An 18,230-nucleotide genomic window follows, 5' to 3' on the forward strand; every position below is an offset into this window, starting at 1 on the left:
AGATGTGAGGCTGCCTTACCAGGGCCTTCCAGCTCAGACAGTCATTACTCATGCTATTGTAAAGAAGAGGCTCAAAGAACTTGTCTGTAACTGGCTAGACTAGCATGCAAACGCTTGCCTGTCTTGATATCTTCCTATTCCACTATTAGCCTCCTTAGGAAGTAGGGCTACTAAATCCGGGATGCTGATGGTGGGTGAGCATCTGGGTTGTCACCATGGCTATCAGGTGAAGGAGGAGGGTGTGAATCCAGGGTCCTGTGCACTGGCAGTGTCCCTGCAGAGATGACAGCAGTGAGTGTTTCATTTGACAGCAGCCATACTGCCGGTAGGAAAAAGAATATTTTATTCTACCCTGGTATCCATGGACAGGCTCATGGTGACTTGCCTTGGGGGAAGTCATTGTGTTTGATACCCACACAAGAGTACAATACTTTACATAGCTTTTTTTTTTCTTTTGCCTGAGCAATAAATACTGGCTCCTACCCAGGTTGTCAGAAGACTGTTTTCACTGTCTCTTTCTGCCACCTCTCTGCTCAATTTGTATGCAATTACTGTCTGGCCTCAATTCCAATATGTCCTTGATCCCAAGAGGCACGGTTTTTTTCACAATTTAATATCTTTGCAGTTGGCACACGAGTCTTGTCATCGAGATGCTCACTTAATGTGGTGTGGCTTTTTAAATCGATGTTGCACTTTGGAATTGATGGGAGACCAAGGATGGGGGAAATGTGAGAACTCAGGCCTTTATTCAACCCATCAGTCACCTGCAATGGATGTCAGCAGTGTACTAGATTCTGGGGACCCTGAAACAATTCGCTTGCAGTCCTTAAAGTTATAATCTGGAGTGGCAAGATGGACCTGGCAGATGAGGAACCTGAGCTCACTGGCTTGCCATGGGAAGGCTTCTGAGTTTGCAGAAGGGTTGGAAGAAGCCAAGACTGACTTCGAGGGGAAGGTGTAGCATGAGGGGAAGCAGAAGGCTGGGAATAGGTGGTCTGAGACAGCACTGTGGATAAATTGAATGGTTGGGGCCAATGAAGCCCGCTCATGGGAAATGAGGCTGTGTTCAGGGACACGAAAGGGTTCAGTGCATGTGGAGCCTGGGGTGTAAAAATGATACCCGAAGCATGGGCAGGGACAGATTATTGGGGACCTTAACTATCGTAGAAATTAGTTTAATTTTTATCTTAAGTTCAAAAGTCACCCCCTTGGGGGTGTCTGATACACAAAGGCATCTGTCTCGATATGTGTTTACAAATTCTCCAGAGAAAATGGATGGGGTGGGGGAGGGAAGGCGGGATGGGAGAAGCTGGGTAAGGTGATGGCTATTGGAGGAGAAAGAAGAGCTCCTCTGGAAGATTAAAAGAAAGCCTCACTTTAACAAGCCATCCCCAGACAGCTAGGTCTGATCCTGCAGGCTCGAAGATCACCCAGTGGTAGCACTGGGTTTCTAGTAGATTGTGCAAGCACAAGGGCGCTCTGTCCTTGCCTCAGAAGAGCTGTGCTCACTACACAGGCTTATGTTGCTTATGAGAAAAACTTAGCATTTGTCCGTACTTGTTCAAGAAGGGCCTGGACATTCCCACAGCTACTTGCCAAATTAGTTCTCTGTTTAGACTGTTTTACAGTTGGATGGGAGCATATGCCAGTTCTGGTATTAGAGTATGTACACACTGCAGGGTAATCCCAGTGGACCTGCTCCCATAGGGTAACAGATACTAAGCGTTTGGTGTCACAAGAAAGAAGCAGGCACACATAGTTCATGAAGCCAACATGACATGCTGGGTCCACCTGACTGTTCTTCTACCTGAGACAGAAGTGGGAGAGGTAGGGGATTTTCTGACATATGGCTAATTGACTATGACCCAAGACTTACGATTCTTTTCCTTTTCCACCTCTCTGAACAGGTGCAGTGTCATACGTACACAGGGTACTGCTGGTGTGTCACCCCAGACGGGAAGCCCATCAGTGGCTCGTCCGTGCAGAATAAAACTCCTGTATGTTCAGGTACTGGAGGAAGGTGCGGGAGGAATGGAAAGGGTTAGAGAGAGACTTGTTGGTTGGACTCTGCATCTGCATCTTACAAGCAAACCTTTAAACGGTTGCTGTGGTAAATGAGCCCCTTTCCAGGTCAGAAGGGTTCCACTCTATGCTTGCTCTGTAGTCAGCTAGATGAAGAGTGACTATGTGGGCATATTTTAATTTGAGTTTATGTGTCTGCTGCAGTGCTCTTTCCCTAAGCATTGGCCACAGCTCCTTAGAGCAGAGATGCCACATATCCAGGGTTTTGCTGTCATTTGCTGCCTGTAGTGGACCTCGAAATGCCTTACTGGTATTGTTGTTGAAACCACGTGAGAGTATAAGACTAAAAGCTTCAGTGATTGATTAGTGATGTCTGTCATGGACACAGGAAAGGAGGGGATCAGTTTCTCTGCCACACTTTGTCATCCTTGAATATTGTAATAAATGACAATGAAAATCTTTTCTAAGAGTGAACCTTATGTCTGGCTGGCTGATCATCTGTAATGCCTGGGAGATGAAAAAGATTCCAAGTCTCAAAGTTTCTCCTTGAATATTCTGATGAGTAGGTCCCAGATCTGGAATGAACCCAAACCCGTTATTTTTATGAAGCTCTTCTGATAATTAGACAAGAGTTTAATAACGACCTATTGGGTTGATCCATAGAAAAGCTTACTTTTTATACTCCCAACTTTGTAGGCATACGGTGTTTGCTGTTAGACCAGTCTTGTGGGGTCGTTTGTGATCGAAACACAAAGTCCCACCCTTCACCCTCATTAGTAACTCCCTTAAGGCTGCCCCCCAAACAGCCAGTCTCACCCATCCACTGTATACATGGATTGGATTTTTACTTATTCCCAATGTTTAAGTGCAAGCAAAGTACAAAATGTTATGCTAAAACCTAGTTCCAAAGGCCTTCAGTCTACGTTAACTTTTCCCTGGGTTTTATGTTTCTAAAATCAAATTTGGTCTCTTTAAAAAAAAAACCTAGCCCTTTGGTTTAAAAAGGAAAGTAAGTGGGAAGGGTACTAATGTCCATAAGAATTCATGCTAGGATCAAAATTTACAGGCCAAGAGGGAAGTTTACTTTATTTGTGGTTTACACAGAAACTGGAAACCTTAATTGGGTTAATGTGAGGAGAGGCAGGACTTGGGCCTCCTTGCAAGCGACCTGGAACACTCCATTTAAAGCAAACAAAGGCATTAGACACAAGCCCCCTGCAAGATAAGATAACAGACCCCTCACACAACTGATGCACGGAGAAGGAGTGTGATATGGATTAGGAAAGTCAGAATTCTCAGTTTTCTCTCATGGGCAGGATCTCCAGAGAGGCCCTTCTACCGAGTGGGTTTTCCCTGCCCTTGTGGGATGGCCTTCAAGGAGAAGGCAGGTGCCACAGAGCCAGGCCTGGATGTTGGGTACGTGTGGCATCCCAGAAGAAATGGAGCAAATGTTTGGCCAGGACACAGGCTGCCCTCTCCTTGAAGAACAGGCTGTGTCTAGAAAATTGTTTCCATGCCTCAGACTGTTTGGCCCATTCGGTACAATTGGGCCAACAATTTTCTACTTAATGTAGATGGAAAATCACCGATTTCCTGCCCTGACCAGCAAGGGATGTCAATCATTGCATTTTCAGTAAGAGGGGGCTTCTTTTCAGTTGGCCCTGGTGACTGGATGTGGGTCAGAGCACGGAGCTGGTGAGATGAGAGTGCGTGCAGGGGTGTGTAAGTGGGGGACAAGTATCACAATGTTTGCACTACATGGATGTAGAGTTTTGTAAAAGCTGGGTCAAGATTGGTTCCAGGGAACCTGGCAATCACAGTTCAACTCAAAACAGTCTAGGTTATCAGTGACATTGATGTTAAACAAACCCTACGCGACATGCGTGTGCACACTAACTTTGTATATAGAATCTGTGCTGTGTATACAATACATATATATACATGACCGTGGCTCATAACATCGGGCTTTGCCAAGTGTTTGATGGAAACCAACCACAGTGCCATCTGAATCTTGTGCTTCTGTTTCCTCTCTCGACCAAGGTCCAGTCACTGACAAGCCCTTGAGCCAGGGTAACTCAGGAAGGAAAGGTGAGTGGAGTTTTATGCTTCCTCTAAATATTTGCTTCAAAGGCCAGTGTAAGCAGGGTTCTTAGCTGAGAGGGAAGGAGTCTGGGGTGAAAGCTACATGTGCCTCACATTTCCAGCTCCCTCTCCGAAGCACTAGAGGTAAGGACGGCTCAGGTAGTGATGATGGCTGAGCTGCCATTGTTTCTGAGGAAGGAGAGAGGAGGGTGGGACACAGAATTGGGTAGGGACCGCCCTTATGTGAGCCCCATGGACCTCTGCTCCCTGGGAAGCTCAGTTGGTCAACTACCAACGGGAGAAGAAGACAAAGGCACAATGCTCACACCCACCCTTGGCTCTCTGGTTTGTAAGCTCGTTTGAGTGTCTTCCCTCCCTGCCATTTCCCAAGATGAATCCAGAGTCTTTTCCCGAAGGCCAGGATGACTTCATGGGTATGCAGCCAGTGTGGTGGTTTTGACATTTTCAACCGTGTTGCCTTGACGCCAAGAGGATGGTGACGTGTACAGAGGCAGAGGAGACACGTGTGTGATGAGTGTCTGCTGCCAGGCTGTTTTATTCTCGAAGAATCACACAGTTTGTATGATGCTTTCAATTTGGCTTCCATAGCAAGCTTAAGGGGGTTTTGTTTGTTTGATTGTTTTGCTTTAAACCCAGCAAATTACACACTACCATTACAATTCAAGAGATACATACATACACACATATTTATATATGTATGTATACATACATACATGCATACATACATACAGTGGGAGAGTAAAGCTTCCCATTTTGAACTTCTAATGATAGTTTTCTCTGCCTGCTCCTTTTAACAAAGGGCCCACAGTTTTGTTTCAGTCTGCTTCTCCCATTTTATATAGCTGGTATTTGTCTGAGTGCTGTAGTGGACTCTGATATGTGAGCTGGTCCCTGTCATATGCTGCCTACCCCTTCTGGTTTGAAAGGCAGTTTGAGGCCCAGGAATCACAACTGGCAGCTCCTGGGACAGCACACACAGCGGCCTGGAAAGCAGTTAACTATCCATTCATCACGCATATGGGTGCTGCCAAGCTTCCTTCTACTCAGGCTGACCTTGAGGCTTCCCACCTCACCTAAGCTTTGGAAAGTGCATGCTCATAAGAGTTCATGGTGTGTGTGTGTGGGGGGGCAGGTACTGTGAGCAGCACAAAGTTCACCAAGTGCTACACACACAGCAACCTGGGGACCAGCCACCGGCTCCTGCTGCTGCACCGAGGGTCAGAGTTAAGGCTCAGAGAAGCTATTTTTCTGAGATGTGGTCCTCCAAGAAGTGGAGGGTGGTCTGAGCATGGACTAGAACAGCGGACCTACAGGTGGCTTCTCTTCCTGAAGAAGGAAGGTGGGAAGAAGGGAGGAGATGCCTTTTCACATCCTTCCCAGAGCTGGGGATGCACGTTATGGTGCTCCCACCATAACGTAGTAGGTATAACCATAACCATAGTAGGGATGGGAGCAGGGACTTCGCCAGGGCTGTTCCTGGCAGTGTGCCTGGAGGGTTTGGGAATAGGAGCTGCTTTCACTTTGCTTGATCAATGCTTCAGGAGCCTCTTCTGGGTGTGAGGACCTCATGGCAGAGAATAACAGTCGACAGTCATGCAAAACCGACCACCCATCAGAAGCAATCCTTCTCCTCAAAAGGAATGGGAGACACAGGGAACTTGTAAAGCTTGCCCCCCAGAAAATCTGGCGGTTCCGCATTCTTAACTGGATAGCGCAGGATTCTCCTAGCTGCTGTGGTCTTGTACCCCGTGGGTATCAATAACAGATAGCTCATGGTCGTCCTGGCTTCTACTAAACCGGCTGGGAAAGGACAGGTGAACTGCAGATGCCATTTACAGTAGATAGCAGGGAACACCCTTTGCTCCCTCTCAGACCAGGAGCAGCCAGCAGACCTGGATAAAGGAGTGCTCAGGAGCCCGACTCCTCCATAGTGATACTGGTAAGGAAGCTCCCCTCTAGATCAGTGGTTCTCAGACCCTTTAATACAGTCCCTCGTGTTGTGGTGACCCCAACCATAAAATTCTTTTCATTGCTACTTCATATCTGTAATTTTACTGTTACTATGAATTGTAATGTAAATATCTGATATGTAGGATATAGGATATGTGACCCTCCAAAGGGGTCTCGACCCACAGGTTGAGAGCCACTGCCCTAGATGGTGCCGTTATGGTCAGCTCCTAGGTCTTTGCTCCTTGCCCTGTGGCTGGTTTACTTCTTCCTGTGGGGTCCAGTGGAGGCAAAGAACAGGGCAAGTGGTGGGTGGCGGGGCGGTGTGCACCAACTCTCACTCCACCCTGGGGATCTGAACCCTACGCAGGGCTCTCGTTTCCCCTCCACTTAGAGGATCAGTTTAGGTATAGGATCATTTCTTTGTCTGTCTTAAGAATATAGAGAAAGGAAGACTGGGCCACCTGTAGGAAGGGCCACTTGAAGCCACACCTGCCTAGGAAGCCGGGGTTTGAATGGGGACAGGGTGTGAGAGGGCATTCGTAATATCCTGTGTCGGCCCAGAGGTTCCTCTTTCAGCGGAGCGGAAGAATGGAATGCGCTCTTTGGGGCAGCAGGTGGGACAGCACAAAGGCCCCTTGTCTGAGCTCATGCCCACATGTGGCTTCTCCCACAAGGCATCGGAGTTGGGGCTGGCCAGAGCAATTATGTTGGTGTGGCCCCTGGGAGTGCAAGGGGTATGACTGCAGAGAAGGCAGAGCCATAGGTCTATGAGTGCTGGGATGTGGGTGCAAGGCAGGGATGGAACCCAGTTTCTCTCTTCCTTAAACTCTCTTGCCTTCTTGAACATGCCCCACTGATGGGGCCGGGAAGGATCAGTTCTCTTTGCCTAGAAGGAATGAAAAGATGCATTGTGCGACTGCTCAGAGGCTGGTCGCCGGCCAGGAATTAGGCCTTGGAAGGAGAGGAGGAGAAAGGCAGAGGGCAGGGAGCTGGGGGTGGACAGCCAGAGAGATAGCATGAGCGAGGGCAGCCAGGCAGCAGCAGGTCACCGCTGCTTGGCTAGGCTAGGGGGCCTGCGTTGCTTTGGTTCTGGGTTCACAGGTGTGGGGCCTGAGGGAAGAAGGGGGGGAGGTGGGGGTCACTGTTATCTTCCCCAGATGCGAGTGCTCCAGGAGGGGAGGAGGGTCACAACTTCAGACTATTTACTTAATCCCCAGGAATGTCTTCTCTTTGCTCTGTTCTTTGTGCCTCTTGTGTTTAACGGACTCCTTTATGGGCACATGTGTGGTAATTAACACGTGCAGTGTAGGGCCTGGGCCATGTGTTTGAGTTTCAAATATCCATTGATCTGGGGCAATCCCATTCTGCTGCCCCCTCCTCTTCTCCTCTGGTCCTGGTCCTTGAAGACAGATGGGGGTGGGGGTGTATACATGGGGGTGGTGCACACCTGCACCCACATGTGTTTTATTGATGCCACAGAGGCATATCTGAAGAAAGGAAGAGGACCCCGGCAGTCCCTCTAGCTCTAAGGCTCTACTGCTAAAACAGTTGGAGGCTCAGGAGCTGGGAGATGGACTGATTTGGGGTTTTCACTGATGTGAAAAGGGAAGGGACTGGACAGCAGGCTGTGCTTCTAGACTGACTGATCTGGAGCAGCCTGTGTTGAGGTGGGCTGTGGGCTTTCCTGACCCATTTCTTTTGTGGCTGGAATATAAAGAACTCTAGGTGAGCTTGCAGGATAAGACATGGGGGGTGGGGGAGGCACTCCTTTGCTGCTTGATTGTACACCCCTCTCCCCCATCGTTAGGTACCAGAATGACAATTCTCAACCTCCCTGAGGAGACTGGAGAGTGGTAAAGAACTGTGGATGGGAGGAACCCAGAGAGCATATGGAGAGAGCTGTTTTTGGTTTCCCTCTTAATGGCTCAGAGTCACAGAGTCCTGCGGCTGACCCTGTGACAAACAGCCATTGAAAGGCAAGGGTCATCAGAGGAAGTTTTCTGAAATTTTCTCATCTTCCTGTAAGAGGTTTGAGAGTTTGTTGTTTAAAGCAAGTGAGAAAGAAACAAAACTACGGACATAGTCCGCCCTAAGGTCTCCTTCGGGAGCGTCTGCATTTGTCAGGCCTGTCTCAGAATAGGGCAGAGCTTCCAAGTCCAACTCACCTTTAATGGGTGGAGAGTTCTTTTTAATCCCTTGCTGGCTGTTCTACAGTGTGTGCCTTGAGTAAGGAGTGAGTCACTTTCATTTCCCCAAGGTCCCTTGTCCATGTCTCTATATTTAGAGGATCTTGTGGAGTCAGTCTGGTCTGCAGACGGATGCCAGGCTGGGAGCTGTGCCCTTCAGGAGGTGGATCCGAATGTACTGACGGGTAGCTTAGGGCAGGGGTGACAGGTGACAGGTATTCCAGGTAAGAGAGATGCACTCTGCAGCCTCCGACCTTGGCCTCACAGCGGGGGGCAAGGGCAGTGAGCATCCCTGAAGGAGGTGTGCTCAGTGCCCTGAGCCTGGTTGAGAGGTACCAGGCTGACTGTCCAGGGTCAACCTACACATGAAGCATCGTCCTCAAGCCTCTGACTTTAACCTATGCTGTATGTGAGCAGAGATCATAGGACTTGCGGATCTGGGAGGGCTTCTTAATCAAATGAGTATTTGAGTCCCTGGTGATATTAGTGACTGTCTGTGTTCTATGTTTTTTGTTGGGTAAATGTTTCTTCTGGAACTCCCCAGGCTTCTGTTGGTTATAGCTACTGAGGCTGTAGTCTTGAGTGAAAATGGTGAGAACCCCAGCCTTGTTTTGTGGGGCTCATCCCCATTGGGACCATTAGGTCTTCAGCATTTTGTGATGAAGGTAATCTTCAAGTGGATGTGGGCCTTTCGGGGACCAACAGTTTCTAGACTCTTAGAACGTGTCCCTTCTGTATGGAAGGAGAGGTGGGTGGTATTCCAAACAGTTCTGGCCGTCGCTGCTTTTGTCAGGGCCTATGAGGAAAGACCCTGATAGGGGCTGCCTGGAATGAGTGTAGACTTCTGGGAAATTCTTAACCCTTTGGGTGATCAGTCCCAGAGACTTTGATGTGCAGGCGAGAGAACTCAGAGCTCCCAGGCAGATGGGGATAAGGCTGCTTGCTCATTGTTCTGAGTTAAGTTCAGAGTGGAGAACACCAGCTCTGAGGCAGCCCAGAATGAGGCTGTGGACCTGGATGTGTCTCAGGGCCATTTTTTTTATTACTTAGCTCCACTTGCATGAGTGGCTGACTCATCATTCCCAGGTCTCACTGCACTGATTCTGTACCTGTGGGAAGATAGATATGAGATTTAGGACAGTTTATTGTCAGATTTCTGCACAGAGGCGACACACAGTAGCTAAAATACTTCTTAAAAGAGAAAAGGTAGGTGGAGTAATTTTTATCTGTTTTAAGACATAAAGCTGTGACAATTAAGACAGTGAGGTGTTGGAGGAAGGACAGATAAACCTAAGTCAACAGAGAAGAGAGAACCCAGAAACATTCACACCAGAATAGATGTCTGATACAGAGACAAAGGAAATACAGCACAGGAAGGACAGCCCCCACCTCAGCCAGGCGTTCTGTAGCAACCGGCATCCACAGACCAAACGCAGTAGAAAAACAGGGGCTGGAGAGATGGTCCCGCAGTTAGGAGTGCTTGCTGCTCTTCTAGAGGACCCGAGTACAGTTTCCAGCATTCACGTCAGGCACCCCCTAACACCCAGAGCTCCAATTCCAACCCCAGCAGATCAGACGCTGCCTTCTGGCCTCTGTGGACACTTGTCTGACACAGACACCTTCACACATGCCTAATTAAAAGTAATATAAAATTAAACAAACAAAAATAAGTAGAAAATTCTTAAAACCCCAACCTCAATGCCGTGCTTTATGAAACAACCCGTACTGGATCATAGTCCACACAGTAGAATGTAAAAGCTGTTATAACTTTTAAAAGAGTCCTTGTGAACATTTTTACTACTACAGACACCAGGGAATATTTATGAAATATCTGCTGGACATAGGACTCGTGTCTAGAACATACAAACAGCTCCATAGACTCAACAGTTAGAACAACTTTAAATTAACAACTTTTAATTAACTTAAAACAGATAAAAATTACTCCACCTACCTGCATACATAGACACTTCATCAAAGCTGGTCTACAGAGGGCAAGAAGCTCATGGAAGATGTTTGACGGTATAGGTCTCCATTGGAGACGGTGGTGAGCTGTCACGATGGAGGGGGGTTAAAAATAGTCTCCATACTAAACGTTGGTGAGGTGGCAGAGACGCCCCATCCCTCATACACCGCTGGGGAGGATTTAAATAGCACAGCCATGATGGGATGTGCTTTGGAAATCCCCCTCCTCCTCCACTTCCTCTCCTGTCTCCCTACCTCTCCCCCTCCCCCTCTCTCCTTCATTCCTTTGACAGTCTGTGTCACTAGGGCTGGATCTTAAACTCATGGCTCTATGGCTTTAGCCTCTAAGTGCTGGCATTAGAGCTGTGGACCACCATGCCTGGATGGAAGTTTCTGTTAAAGAAAATCAAAGTGCATACTTAACCTGAACTTATCAATTATATTCCTGAACGTTATTTTAAGGAAACGAAGACAGCCATACAAATCACCCATATGCAATATATAGCAGCTTTATCTATAATGTCAAAATCGGGACAACCCAAATGTCCTTCAGCAATTGACAGGACCTGTGTCCCACCGGTACCGCAGATGATACTCAGCAGGATATGCTGGAACTTGGGAAGGTCTCAAGGGCATTGTGCAAAGCTCGCATGCATGCACACATATGTACACACACACACACACACACACACACACACACACACCCTATTCCAAAAGATTAGATGCTACACAATCCCAATCATACAACATCCTAGAAATGGCAAGATTATAGAGAGCAAGCGAGGAGTTGCCAGGTGAGAGTAGGGTGGAGGAGAGGGAAGGTGTGATCATAAAGAGGAAACCCGTGGCAGCCTCTGTGGGGATGGGGTAGTTCTGTATGACAGTGATGTGATGTGAACCTGTACATGGGTAAAATAATTCAGAGCTGTACACACATAAGCAGATGTGTGTGTGTGTGTGAAATTGCTGGGGGTAAGATGGACGGTGCCCATATCAGCTTCCTGATTTTGATTTTGATTCTCTTGAACATATATAATTATAGTCATTTGTCGATATCCACGGGACAGGTGTTGTTTCTAGATCTACCTTATGTATTCTAGGCTGGCTTTGAACTTCTGACCTTCCTGCCCTTCCCTCCCAAGTGCTAGGATTATGAGTGTATACAATACAAGCAGAGTTGGTTTATGCCTTGCTCGGGATCAAATTCAGGGCTTGTGACGCAGGAGAGCCCTCTGCCAGTGCTGTCCCTTGCCCACAGTAAAATCCCCTGTATAAAGTAGAATATGACATTATATTTGTGAAAACTTAAGCACAACTTTCCACAATAAAGTGTTTTCAAGAAGTTCGTTGAGTTCTGTGTGGATCCAGTCTTCAACGGAGTCATGTGCTACAGGTGCCTCTTGCTTTATCTTCCTCCTCCTCTTCCTCCCCCTTCTCTTTTCCTCTTCAGCTTCTCCTCCTTGTTGTCTGTCCCCCCATCTGCATTCCTAGCTGGCCTTGGGTTGTTACTCTTACTCAGAGGAATGCATGACTTGAGGATGTGGGGAAAGTGCTTGCAAAAGCCAGCTTTGCGCTCATTCTTACGTCGAAGAGGAAGTGTGCAGGAGGGAAAAACAGCTGCGAAACATGGACCTCTTGCTTAGGATCGCGCCTCTCAGGAGATGCTGGGGTCAGCAAGCATTCCATCCTCCTGGGGTGACCCGGGCCAGCTTCTTAAGAGACTTTTGCAAACAGGATTGCTCAAAGAAGTCCCCGACTTCCGTAACCAACCTTGAATCGCATAAATCTGGTCCCTTCAAAAGCAAGAGCATTGTAGTTCTATCAGGTATCGGTTTATTCCCAAGAAAAATGGAAAGTGATGTCATCAAAGAATGTAAGGGAGGATCGCGGTGGCTGATGTGGTTTGAGAGGAAGTCAAGAATCGGAGGGAGTTTGGGCTTGTTGAGGAACCTTCTAAATCTCAGGCTGGGGGTAGGGACCACTGGTTATTATTTATTTATTTATTTATTTATTTATTTATTTATTTATTTATTTATTTATTTTCTTCTTAAGGCTCACATTCCACCTCAGAAAACCCAAAGAGATGCCATCAATACAGATTCCTCCTCCAGCCCCTTTGACACACTTGCTTTTGAAGGACCGGGAAGAGAAAGCTCTTTGTATGTGGTCAGAATAAACTCATTGTACACCCAGACAATTAACTCCTCAATGGACTTGCCAGCCCCTTCAAAGGGCCAGCCTGCTTCCCTGGATCTCTTGGGCTCTATTCAGCTCCTTAAGCACACCAATGTTTTGGGGGTTTTGTTTGTTATTCTGAAAAGTCTTTCCTTGAGAATAAATAGTCAGAGCGGATCAACATTGTCCTCAGCCCAGCATTTATCTCCCCTGGCCAGCGAATGTCAATCAGAAATCAAAAAGCCAAACAGAGGAGGCTTTGAACAGTGTCATCGGGGGTCGAAGTGACTTCCAGCTGTCTGTGCGTGGGCCAGGCCTTCTCTGTGCTGTCACACACACACACACACCCACTGTCTTTATAAGCTCCCGGAGCCCATGCAGGGGTCGCACCTGCAAGGGCAAGGCATGGCTGGGGGCTGGGCAACCTTGGAGAGTCAAATGTATCAGGGGCTGGGCAATTTCCAAAGCTGCTCACTGCCTCTGAGGCCGCACTGACCCTGAGACTCAGTCTTTCATCTCCCTGATGGCTTCCTCCTCTCTGGCCAGTGTTGCAGCAAGAGGAAGAAAACCACCAGCCAGAGACGAAGCATCACAAACTACGACAATGGGATTATGATTGCTTATCTTAGCCTTGCGCTTGAGAAACTCCCTCATTTGCCTTTTATTTGTTTTATTTTCAAATACGTATTTTTCTCCTTCCCTATAAGAAATTTATAATCTTTGAAACCTTCCTTCCCACAATGTTCTTTCCCCCCCGTAGTCTAGAAGAGTATTTGGGTGTTAAGGAGAAAGAAAATCTTACTATTTGAGAAAGAAAATCACCCAGAGTAAGCCCCAGGCATGAAATTATCACAAGCATAAGTGAGGCTCGGATATACTTTTCTCTAAAAATCTATGGACAAGTCCTCACTCTCCAAATTAACCCCTTCTACAGTAACCTAGATGCCACTGCTGGGTGGTTTTTTTGTTTTTGGGTTTTTTTTTGTTTGTTTTTTGATTTTTTTTTTGTTTTTGTTTTTGTTTTTTTTTTTGTATTTTTTTGTTAGTGACTTTGGCACTCCCTCATTTTAGTTCAAAGAGCCTTTATTGAAATGTAACTTACACACTAGAAAAACAAACAACCTCACTCATTGTAGATGTAAAATCCAATGAATTTAGCAAATTTCTAGAGTCATACAACTATTACCAGAGAGAAATTCTATCACTTCCTCATAGAACTTTTTGGCTATTTACAGTTCTTCTCTCTCAACCTCTGCCTCAGAACCCACCGAGCAGGTTGACTCCCAGTACACTTACTTTTGTAAATCTGTGCTGTATAAACGTGGTGCTATTATAGGCAACAGTCATATCTGTCTTCCATTAGTACATTTCTGAAGGGTGTCAGGTGTATATTTTTGTGTTTCAGTTATTTATTCCTGACTAATGCTAACTAGTATTCCTCTATATGGACATTTAATTTATCTGTTTACCAGCTGATAGATATTTGGATGACTTAAAGCTCTGAGGCTTTTTGTGTTGGTGAGATGGCTCAGTAGGTTAAGGGGCTTGCCATTAAACCTACAACCCAAGTTTAACCCCTGAAATTTCATGGTAGAGGAGAGACTGGACCTGTAAGTTGACTTCTTCTCTGGTACCATAGCATTCCTGTGTCTTGCTCTTCCAAATACGTACAATACACATAAAAGTCCAAATTAGAAGTCACTATATTTGAGCTATGCTGTTACATTTGTGTATATGTCTTTCTGAGTCTATGTTTTTATTTCTCCTTCATAAGTTCCTAGGAGTGGAATTTGGGAGTTGAAAGCTTAATGTACATTTATTTTTTTAAAATGAAATTGCCAAATTAGTCTTCAAAGTGCTGCCAGTTTTATAGTTCTGGTAACAGTGAAGAGAGGGTTCCACTTTCTTCACACCCTTGCCAACACTTGGTATTATCTGTCTTCTATTTTAGCCATTCTTGTGAGTCCTTAGTAGTATCTCCTGGGGTTTTGGTTTGTTTGAGATAGGAACTTGTTATGTAGTCCTGACTGGTCTGAAACTCACTAAGCAGCACAGGCTAGTCTTGAACTTGTAGAATTCCTCCTGCCTCTACCTGACAAATGCTGGGATCACAGGCAAGAAGCACTATGTTCATCCTCCATGTGTCTTCCCTAATGGTGAGTGGCATTGAATATGATTTCTATGTTTTGAGTGTATATGTGTGTGAGATGCTTATTAAAATATTCTGCCTAGTTTTAAAATAAGGTTGTCATCTTATTGAATTGTATGGTTTATCTAATTTTAAAACATTGATAACAACTTAATTTCATAAATTCAGTCTTAAAAGTAAGTCATTTGAATAAGACAGTTAGGACTCCCAGAGAAAATGGCTTCTTTAGGAGGATGTTAGAGTTACCTACATCCACGGAGTGCCTATGTCCTGCAACTTGGTGTGGAGGCATCTTGTTTCCAGAGGATAATGCTACCCAGAGAAATAAATCGAAGGTTTAGGGCAGGCAATGCATGGATATAAACGGGAGCCAGTGTGAGGTCCTACTAGGAATCAGAAAGCCAACAGTACATGAAGAATCCAGGGCCCAGTGTGTGGCCTGGTGCTTCTCCAAGGTTTGTCAGGAAGCAGAACTGCTGTGGACCTTGGACCTAAGCCTTGGACCTATGTTTATTAAAAAAAAAGTTCGTATTTGGTGGGTCAGGAGCCAGGTGCCCAGGCGCCCGGAGATGATGGTTAGAGGGCTCGTTGGATTTGGCTTGGCTTCCTGGCTTTGGGGTGTGCTGGATTTCACAGGTGGCTCCTGGCAGCAGGGTACCTTGACTTTTCTCACCTCATAAAGCTTTCCATCGGAAGACTCCCTGTCCAGAGCAGCTGTATCTCTTCACCCTCAGTGACCCTACCCATCAGGAAGACTCAGCCCTCTGCCTCAGCTTCATGCCCTGTGGGCTTCCGTGCCTATGTCTGAGCAATCCATGGGGCTCCCCAACCACCACAAGTACAGATCTTCCCCAGGAAGACCTCCGTGCTCCACAGACCTGTGCTGATTGATAGTCCAGGTGGCCAGCCCAGGCTTTCATCTGGATGCCAGGAGAGAAAGGCAGACTATTTTTAGCTATCTAGCTCCAGAGCGAGAGGTAGCTCTCATATAGACATTTTAATGTCTACATCAAATATGAACTATTCCCTGAGCTGTTGGGTTTGGGCTCTCACGGTTGACCTCTTGCTTCTCCTCTGTTGGCTCTCGAGGGCTCCTAAAGCGAAGCCACCCCGTGAAGACGTGGCTGAGTGCACCACAGCTGACCTGAACTATTCACACCGACCTCTGCATCTGGCAGAAATGGCCAGACCCGATGTGCATTGCAGTGCCAGGAGACTCTGTTCAGGGGCTCATTGAACTCATTGGAAAGAGGTGTTATTAGAGTTGGGGAAGGGATGCTCTTTTAAAACATGACATTGTGTGGCTCTGTTTGGTGTTTATTCTCCCTCAGTGACTTCCAAATCAAGCTCACATGGCTTGGCATCGAAAGGTGCCCATTAGGGTTTCAGCTTGGGGCAGAGAAGATGTTCAGCACACTGTATTTAAGCATCTTTCTGCTGTCTCATTTCTTGGAACGATTGTTGGATAGTCTGGGATGGCTCTGGCCCCAGTGAGAATTGGGTCTTGGTGTCAGCACATGGCAGTGATACAGGGTCAGGTGTCAAGCACTGTCAGACTGCTGGCCTCAGTATCCGGGGAGGATGTGGGTCTCTGAGGGTTGACACCAGCAAGAGATCAGAGTTGTTTTCTCTCCCTTCCCTGATAAGATGCAGGGCAATCTCTGACCGTACCAGAGCCCGGAAGGGGGGACCTGTTACTACTGGTGGTCTGATTGGTGTCTCCCAGGTTATCTGAGAGCTAGCCTTCTCTATAAATAGTTAATGCTCAGGGAAGACAGTGCTTCATTCCAAATGATCTCTGGGGGGTCTTGGGAGGAGCGCAATGGTGTGTAATCATCAAACTGGCGGAAACAATAGCTCTCAACCTTTCTCCCCCCCATGGAGGAGAAGACAAAGAAAAATCTCTAAACTATTCTCAAGATGGACAAAGATAACTCCCTTCTTCTTTACTAAGGGTGGTGGTGGTAGCGGAACGGCTTCTCGGGGATTGAGAAAATCGAACTCTTTTTGCTTATATAGTACAAATGGGTGTACACAGTACTGGAGTGTTTATTTTCATCTCCCTGCTAAAATTTTCTTAGGCAGTGACTGGAGAAAATCGTCTAAACGTACTCTTTAAATGGGCAACAATGAAAACTGTTGCAAAATGCTCCTCTAAGCTGGGGGTCTTGAGCCTTGGTAAAAGCAGGTCCTGGCAGGTAAATAAACAAAGTCTGTCCTAACTCCTGGTGCATGGACGTTCTTGCACCAAGAAGTGCCAAGGGTCCTGAGTGATAAACCCCAGGACTTTGTTACCTGGAGCACCCTGCTCTCATCAGCTGTGAGAGAAACATCAAAGCCAGGCCTGGGTGACCTCAGCATCTTCCCAGGTTGTTTCCCATTGTCCTCACTATCCTGCTGCTGGGAATTTCAGAGTGCGCTGTTTCACAGTGTAAATGCTCACAGGGACGCTGATTTTCTCTAGGGTGCTGGAGAGGGGTGGGGGGCAAGGATGGAGAGACAGCTAGGAGTCTGGACGGGAGCAGCACCCTGGTCTACACTAACCAGGGCCGTTAGGAAAGTTTCTAAACTGCTTTTTACCTTGTACTGGACACAAGGAGGGAAGTGAAGACGTCAAGGTTTCATGCCCTGTGGCTGCCAGTGTTAACCCAAACTACCTAGACTGGGGATCTCTAATCTAGTCTCAGGGCCTCTGGGGGAGCAGCTTCCTGCCCTATTCTGCTGTGGGGTGGGGAGATGGGCTGGGAGAGGACTACAGTTTCCTCAGGTTTATGAGAAAGGGACCTCCATTGCCATGAGACCTAGCTCCTTGGGAGTCCCTGGGATGAGCCCATACCTGGATTATCGTTGTCTCTGTCTGGCTCTGCTTTCCTTCTCTGTCTCTCCCTTCTTCCTCTCCCTTTTTCTTTGGCCTTGTACAAACCCCAACCATTCAACAGTTCTGAGAGTAGATAGTATTTACCTCAATAATGGTAGTCTCCTTTCGTTTCTTTTTAACCCTCAATTCAGATGATGGCTCTAAACCCACGCCCACGATGGAGACCCAGCCTGTGTTCGATGGAGATGGTAAGTCCACTATATTAGTTCCTAATCTTATTCTCTCTACTCATGTTCAGAATCGGGCAAGGTATTAGCCTTACATGTTTGTTTAAGTTCCATTATTATTAATATTAATATTATTATTATTAATATTTTGGTTTTAATTTCAAAATTTCGCAGTGCAAACTGGGCTGTCCTAACCTTTAAAAAATGTGAAGCTTCCAAGTAATTGGTACACACTTTCTACTTCTGGAATGGCCCTCTGTTCTTCTCAGGCTCCCTGCCTGTAGCCCAATGTCCAACAAAAACATGGTTTAGACAGACCCTCCCAGCTGCCAAGACCAGGGAGTCATGGTGGGGACGGCGGGGAGACTGGGGACATCTCTTCAGCATGTGACTCAGCACTTATAACTGTGCTCTGTGCCTAGAGTGCTGTGGGGTCCCTGCGGGATAAGGAGAAGGTATTTTAATGTCGGTCTGTGCTCCTATGGCAACCACGAGAGCACTTCAGGAACTGGGTTCTGTGCTTCTGGTCTCCATTTATGGAAGAAAGAGTCGCCATTGTTCTCTTGGCGAAGAGTGGTGAAGATGTAGGTCATGAGCTTTAGCTTTTGGGGAGAAGGAAGGAATTAGGGTATTCCAGA

General features: G+C 46.8%; 1 protein-coding gene and 1 long non-coding RNA gene across 7 annotated transcripts in view; one reads left to right on the forward strand and one right to left on the reverse strand.

The window, feature by feature from the left end:
• Positions 1 to 18,230, forward strand: part of Smoc1 (SPARC related modular calcium binding 1) — a 161,365-nt gene that overhangs the window by 108,682 nt on the left and 34,453 nt on the right. For 3 of the 6 annotated variants that reach the window (XM_063261932.1, XM_006240284.5, XM_006240285.5), the window contains exons 4-6: positions 1,908 to 2,007; positions 4,063 to 4,110; positions 17,524 to 17,613. In XM_063261932.1, the coding sequence (XP_063118002.1) occupies positions 1,908 to 2,007; positions 4,063 to 4,110; positions 17,524 to 17,613 (238 nt within the window). Of the gene's footprint in view, positions 1 to 1,907; positions 2,008 to 4,062; positions 4,111 to 8,350; positions 8,486 to 17,523; positions 17,614 to 18,230 lie in introns of those variants that run through there. The other 3 variants (NM_001002835.2, NM_001412316.1, XM_063261933.1) reach the window with 2 other exon arrangements.
• On the reverse strand, positions 9,104 to 10,344 carry LOC120103570 (uncharacterized). Its single transcript, XR_005506090.2, has 3 exons — positions 10,213 to 10,344; positions 9,651 to 9,892; positions 9,104 to 9,370 (listed from the first exon to the last, which is right to left on the reverse strand). It is a non-coding gene; the product is annotated as an uncharacterized LOC120103570 (long non-coding RNA).

The sequence above is a fragment of the Rattus norvegicus genome, chromosome 6, assembly GCF_036323735.1.
Source record: "Rattus norvegicus strain BN/NHsdMcwi chromosome 6, GRCr8, whole genome shotgun sequence".
Classification (NCBI taxonomy): Eukaryota; Metazoa; Chordata; class Mammalia; order Rodentia; family Muridae; genus Rattus; species Rattus norvegicus.